This window comes from Penaeus japonicus, unplaced genomic scaffold, assembly GCF_977035675.1.
Source record: "Penaeus japonicus unplaced genomic scaffold, GWHDUDI00000001_assembly GWHDUDI00000022, whole genome shotgun sequence".
Classification (NCBI taxonomy): domain Eukaryota; kingdom Metazoa; phylum Arthropoda; class Malacostraca; order Decapoda; family Penaeidae; genus Penaeus; species Penaeus japonicus.
This window is the reverse complement of record NW_028234424.1, coordinates 39,888,466-39,895,965: the sequence shown is the minus strand read 5'-3', so window position 1 is coordinate 39,895,965 and position 7,500 is coordinate 39,888,466. Positions and strand designations below refer to the sequence as shown.

Below are 7,500 nucleotides of genomic sequence, written 5' to 3'. Positions count from 1 at the left end.
GAGACAGGTTTGCCTGAAGCCATCCGTGAGTGTGCAAGCGATGGCGAGAGAGAGCGCCGCCTGGACGCCCGTGACAACCATGGTGGCGAGGGCGTACTTCGTGGAGAATGCCACGACGGGGGGGTCGCCTCGCATACGCCACGCGTGCAGGATGCTGCAGTGGAAGAAGGCGAGGCAGGCCGAGAGGACCGCCACCAGGAGGGGCAGGAAGGCCGTGACGTTACAGGGGGCCATATTCTCATTGCCCCAATTCACGTCCGTCTGGGGGTTGTTGTCCACGAAGAGGGGGCAGCGCCTGCGCACGTACTGCCAGTCGATGGTGACCTGAGCCATGGGTATGGTGATCATCATCGACGCGCCGATCACGAGGATGTGGATTGTGATGCTGAGGACCTCCAGGCGGGCGGTGCTGGTCTCCTCCTCCAGGGTCGCGGCGTCGAAGTAGCGGATGTTTCCTTCTTCCTGGCCGTGGCGGGGCTCGTAGCGATGGCCGACGGGCTGCGCGATGTACTTGTCTAGTTCCCGGACGGAGGAGGACTGGCTGCTTCTTCTCCCGTTGTGCCGACCTGGCGATTGGCTCCTGTAGTTTTGCTCTCGAGTGCCTCTGCTCGGCGAGCGCCCCCGACTCCTCCGATTCGGCGACTGACTTCTGTTATTTCGCGCAGCTGCGTTCTGATCTGGAAACTGATTCCGGTCGTATCTTCCTCCTCGATTCGGCGACTGACTCCTATTACCTCGACTCGGGGACTTACCCCGATCATACCTCACGCCGGCGTTCCGACTGGGCGACTGAGCCCGATCATACCGCCCAGGGGACTGACCGCGGTTGCCTCGTCCCCTCGGCTCGCGACCTGGTGACTGACCGCGATTGCTCCGACCGTTGGTGGTTCTCCTGGCTGGCGAAGGACTGCGGTTGTGCGGTCTCGAGTCGCGATGAACTGGCGCCATCCCGAGTCCATCCTGTCTCGTCTTGCGGGCGGGCGATCGGCTGCGTCGGTCGTCCCTGCCTCCACCTCCACCGCGGCGAGACGGCGACTGAGGTGCTGTGAAGGAGACCGAGGGAGTGCTCCTACTCAGGCTCTCGTTAGCAAAGGCGATCCTGTCATCCTGTCGCTGACTTCGACCGAGGATGTTGTCCTGACTGCCGTGGTACTGACGGTAGTTTGAGCGAGTATCCATAGCATCTAAAACTTCTCGACGTTTATTTCGACTCATCTTGGCTTATTCCGCTTCCCTTAGAAAAATCCAGCTGCGTTGTGCATCCAAGCCACCTTAAACAACAAATCACAAGCATTACTTCCATGAGTATGCTTTCGTATAAGTCATGACATGTCATTTTCTATCAAGTGAATCGGAAATGCATATTAGGTAAAGCTGAAGACCTGAAAATAAGCGATTACTTTCGATCTTCAATAGGAATGGGGTTGCTACTCACAGCACGATACTAAGAATGATTCCAACCTCGAAACAGAACAGGAAAAAATGCAAAGCTGCGACGAAGCATTAGTTTTTAAGACATACCTAGAATGGAAAAGATTATCAATAAAATGTCTACAAGGAAACAAACAAAAACAAAAATAAAAACAAAAAAATAACGATGAATCATATACAAAAACAAAACGTAACAAATAACAAAAGACGAAATCCGAACACCTGGAAGACATGACAGAAGCTTCTATTAATAATAATGATAATAATAAGAATAAGAAAACGTAACGAAAGCTTCAAAAACCGCATAAAGTAATTTTAGTGAAAAAACAAAACATAGGAAGAAAAGCTACAGGGAAATCCTCATTCCTGCAATGTGTGTTGACAAGTTGCAAAGGAAAACCGTGATGCGATCAAGACAAAGAAAGTAGAATGATAGATAAAGGGAAAAAAACGTAGAAATAACAATGATAAAAAAAAAAAAAAAATACAAAAAAGCCATAAAAGATAACAAGATTTTTTTTTTTCTCAGAAACCAAAAGATGATAAAAAAATATATCAGTAAAAAGACTAAGAAATAAATAATTTAAAATAAAATAAGAAATAGACAAAAAAAAGAGAAAATCATTGTGTAAATAGAAAAGGAAAATGACGCAAAAATAATCAAGGCATCATGGCCAGATTGCAATTTCTTCAATAAAGCAAAGTCAATAATTTCTTCAAACAAAGCAACTATTTCAAGAAAACCTCGACCCCAAAGAATAAGACAAGAACATGAAAAGGAAGAAGCAACTAATAAACAAAGACAAGAAAATAAAAGAAGCTAAACATTTAGTTAGCCAATGACGAAGAGAGAGAGAGAGAGAGGGAGAGAGAGAGAGAGAGAGAGAGAGAGAGAGAGAGAGAGAGAATAGAGAGAGAGAGAGAGAGAGAGAGAGAGAGAGAGAGAAAAGGACATGTAAATCACTAACATATTTACATCACTATTAACACAATGATGATGATTAATGATAGTAATAATAACAATAACAATAAACAACACTAACAGCAACATGCATGTGCTATGATAATAGTACTTGTAATAAGAATAATAACAATACAAATGATAATGATAATGATAATTAGTGATAATGACGATGAGGGTTCTACTAATGATAATGGATGATGATAATAATGATCATCATATTGCTAACCACAACGATAACATTGATGATGATTATAATGATAACAATAACGGTTGGAATGATATCAATAACGATAAAAGAAATGACATTTATTATAATGATGATGATGGTGATGTTGATAATGATAATAATGAAAATAATAGCAATGATATTGATGATGATGATAATGATAATGATGATGATAATGATAATAATGATAATAATAATAATAATAATAATGATAACAGTATCAGTAATAATGACAATAATAATAATAACAATAATAATAATGATAAAATTATAACAATGATAAAATTATAATAATTATAACAACAATAAAATAATAACGATAATGAAAATAATAAAAATGATAAAAATAATAATGACAATATAAATAATAATGATAGTAATAACAATATTCATAATGATAAGAACAATAATGATAAGTGTAATAAATACAAAGATAATAATTGTGATAAAGATAACAATAAAAATAATAATAATGGAAATGAATATGATAATGGTAATAATAGTAATTATAGTAATGATAATAACAAAAATAATCATGAAAATAACATCAATAACAATAATGATAGTAATGATGAAAAAATTATAATGATAACTATGAAAGTGATAATAATAATGGTAATGATAAGATGATAATGATGATAAGAATAATTATTATAATGAAAATGATAATAATGATAATGATAATGATGATGATAATAATAATAATGATGATGATGATAATAATAATAATAATTACTATAATAATAATAATGATGATAATAATGATAATCATGATTATCATTATTATTATAATAACAATAACAATAATAATAATTACAACAATAATAATAATAATAATAACAATAACAATGATAATAATTGTAATGATAATGATAATGATAAAAACAATGATGATGACAATAACAACAAGAACGATAATAAAAATAACAACACAGAAATTGAAGACAATGATAATGAAAATAGCAAGAGTAAGAAATCATAATAAAATTAATTATGCTAAATGACAATAAGGTTGGTAACAGGATAATAGTAACAATGATGAAGATAAGAATGATGTGACAGAAGAATGATATGACAGGAAAAGTATGGTTTCCATCCAAAGAACAAATAAATTTCGCTAACAAACAAGAAATACACTTTGTAATAGGTCATATAGGCAAAGGGGATCCCACATGAATATTCGTCATTAGAAAAATATATTCGTTATGTTTACTTAATTAGAATGAAAGCATGGGAATTGCATGCAAATATTGGATGATTCAGACAACGAGAGTCACAAACAGAAGCAATGGTATTCAAATAAGCTATACTCACGGTACAGGCAGGTGTTACGATAAATACCCACACGGTACAAGCAGTGTTACGATTTATACCCACACGGTACAAGCAGTGTTACGATTTATACCCACACGGTACAAGCAGTGTTACGATAAATACCCACACGGTACAAGCAGTGTTACGATTTATACCCACACGGTACAAGCAGTGTTACGATTTATACCCACACGGTACAGGTAGGTGTTACGATTTATACCCACACGGTACAGGTAGGTGTTACGATTTATACTAACACGGTACAGGCAAGTGTTACGATTTATACCCACACGGTACAGGTAGGTGTTACGATTTATACTAACACGGTACAGGCAAGTGTTACGATTTATACCCACACGGTACAGGTAGGTGTTACGATTTATACTAACACGGTGCAGGCAAGTGTTACGATTTATACCCACACGGTACAGGTAGGTGTTACGATTTATACTAACACGGTGCAGGCAAGTGTTACGATTTATACCCACACGGTACAGGTAGGTGTTACGATTTATACTAACACGGTACAGGCAAGTGTTACGATTTATACCCACACGGTACAGGTAGGTGTTACGATTTATACTAACACGGTACAGGCAAGTGTTACGATTTATACCCACACGGTACAGGTAGGTGTTACGATTTATACTAACACGGTACAGGCAAGTGTTACGATTTATACCCACACGGTACAGGTAGGTGTTACGATTTATACTAACACGGTACAGGCAAGTGTTACGATTTATACCCACACGGTACAGGTAGGTGTTACGATTTATACTAACACGGTGCAGGCAAGTGTTACGATTTATACCCACACGGTACAGGTAGGTGTTACGATTTATACTAACACGGTGCAGGCAAGTGTTACGATTTATACCCACACGGTACAGGTAGGTGTTACGATTTATACTAACACGGTGCAGGCAAGTGTTACGATTTATACCCACACGGTACAGGTAGGTGTTACGATTTATACTAACACGGTACAGGCAAGTGTTACGATTTATACCCACACGGTACAGGTAGGTGTTACGATTTATACCCACACGGTACAGGCAAGTGTTACGAGCTACACTCAAACGGTACACGCAGTGTTACGAACCTGCATCTGAAATGTGTCACACAACTTATACCTCCAGGTAAACTGCGACCCACCTCGCTGAATAAACTGACTCACTGACTCGTCACGATAACACAGGCGCGCTTCCTAAAAATACGACCTCCTCGCCATAACATTTCGTAACATTATTTCGTGACTAAGAATAAAAAAAAAAATACTTCGTTCTGAGATTTTGGATTTGGAAATACGATTCACTGATTTGTCTTATAGGTTGCTGATAGATAGAAGATATGGTTGATGTTGTGTGAATGTAGTACAGGTTTTGAATAATGGTCACCTTCGATAGCTAACTGATTGCTAATCTTATCAGATAACATTGTATCCGCGTTCCAGTCGTGTTATCTTTTTGAATATTATCTCGTCACTGCGTATGTTGCTTTTATTTCAATAACCGACTTCCTTCATGCTTCTTTTCCTTTCTTATTTGTATTCATCTTATTCTTTATCTCTTGTTTTGGCAAATCTAGAAAATTAGTGGTTTATAAAGACCTTGTCTGGCAGAAATAGGAGAAGGAGGGGGGGGGGAGAAGGCCAAAAAAGTGATGGTGATGATAAGGACATTGGTCATAAATATAATGATAATGATCACAATAATACCAGTAATGATAATACTAACAGTGGTGATGATAATGATAACAATAATGACAACATTAATAGTAATAATGATGATAATAAAAATAATAGATTAACAATGATAATGACAAGGATGATAATTATAATGATAATAATTATGATGATAATAATAGCCACAATGATAAAAATAATCATGACAATAACAGCAATAACCAAACAACAATAATAATTGTGATAATAGCAAGAATAATGACAGTAATGATGATAATGATAACAACAACAATGGCAATAATGATAGTGATAAAAATAATTGCAATGAAAAGAATGATGATGATAGTAACAATGATAACGATGATAACAATGATAATAACAGTAATAACAATATGGTAATGATAATGATAACAACAATGATAATAGTAATAATAACAATAATGATGGTAACAATAATCACAATAATAGTAATAATGCAAATGATAATAATAATAGTAACGATGTTAATAATAACAGTGATAATAATGATGATGATAATAATGATAATGATGATAATGATAATGATAGCAATGATGATGCTAGTAATTGTAATAGTTATAGTAATATTGATAATAACAACTATAATGATACTGATAATGACAATAATCGTAATAATGCTAATAACAGTTATGATAAAAAATTCACATCAATGATTCAATAGATTTAATCATGATGAAAACAATAATACTAACAACAACAATGATAATGATGATAATAATGACAATGACGATCATATCAATAAAGAATGATAATTAAGTTAATCATAATAATAACAATGATAATGATAACAGCAATGATGATGAAACATGGATAATGATAGTAATAATAATAATTATGATGATGATAATGATCCTAATATTAACAATGATGATAAAAAATAACGACAATAATGGTAATAGTAATAAACTGTAATAAATATGTCTGTCTACTATAGAATGAAAATGTTAAAGATACGGAAAATTTACCATGTTTGAGAAATCCAACGTAAGAAAGAAGTTACCCCTTTATATTTTTGTTTTCTATGAACACAAGGAAAGGCTTTAGTTTTCTTTGAAGACCATATTACGGATAAACTAATTTAGATCTCCATAATTTGATAATCAAAATTTATGAACGGTCTGAAACCGATTTTGATGGAATTTGTTTTAGGCAATTTTACATACTAAACGTGCCTTTTGACTTATGTATGATGATGGTATGATTATGGTGGTGACGCTAATGTTGCAGTAGGAAATAGTGTTATAAATCAGCTCGCTTTTATCAGACTTTGAGAAAGGTTTTCACCGCGCATGCTCGTGTAAATAGCTCAGGTCGGATGGTATACCATTTATTATAAGTTTAAATAATTCGGAATGATGGTGAAAACGTTTGTTTTATCTAGTTTATCGGTGAATGGATGAATTTAGGTGTTTTCTATTATTGTTCTTTTTACAATCACACTAAGAGTAAGAGTTCTATTTGGTGACTAACGATGGGAATCACTATTCTAATTAAAATAATCATATAAATACAAATAATCGCCAAAATAGGTTTAATCCAAAATAACAAACATTACAGTTTATTCATCTCTCTACTATCATCAACAGGAGAAAAAAAAGCCTTGAAAAGCGCCCATCCACGGTCTCTGCCTACAAACTGCCAACCTCCCAATCCAAAGTAACAGCAGTGTAAGATGTAGAAGCAGAATGAGAATAGGAATTTGAACCCAACTCTGCAATGTGCCCCTGTTACCTTGGCCGGTTTGTGTTGTGACGCTGGCAGCCATAAGCACGTCAGTGAAAGACAACACAGACCATGGTATTGGATATCAATAATTATTTCTCTCCTTTATTTATATTA

The 7,500-nt window shown here is 35.9% G+C and overlaps 1 protein-coding gene across 4 annotated transcripts in view; it reads right to left on the bottom strand.

Moving 5' to 3' along the window:
* Positions 1-5,320, bottom strand: part of LOC122265585 (uncharacterized) — a 5,597-nt gene extending 277 nt beyond the window's left edge. Inside the window, exons 1-2 of one of the 4 annotated variants that reach the window (XM_086549889.1) lie at positions 5,072-5,320; positions 1-1,271 (exon numbers count right to left, since the gene is read on the bottom strand). The exon at positions 1-1,271 is cut by the window's left edge and continues 277 nt beyond it. In XM_086549889.1, the coding sequence (XP_086406015.1) occupies positions 1-1,215 (1,215 nt within the window). In that variant the 5' untranslated portion in view covers positions 1,216-1,271; positions 5,072-5,320. Of the gene's footprint in view, positions 1,272-1,461; positions 1,520-5,040 lie in introns of those variants that run through there. The other 3 variants (XM_086549890.1, XM_086549888.1, XM_086549891.1) reach the window with 3 other exon arrangements.
* Positions 5,321-7,500: the final 2,180 nt, after the last annotated feature.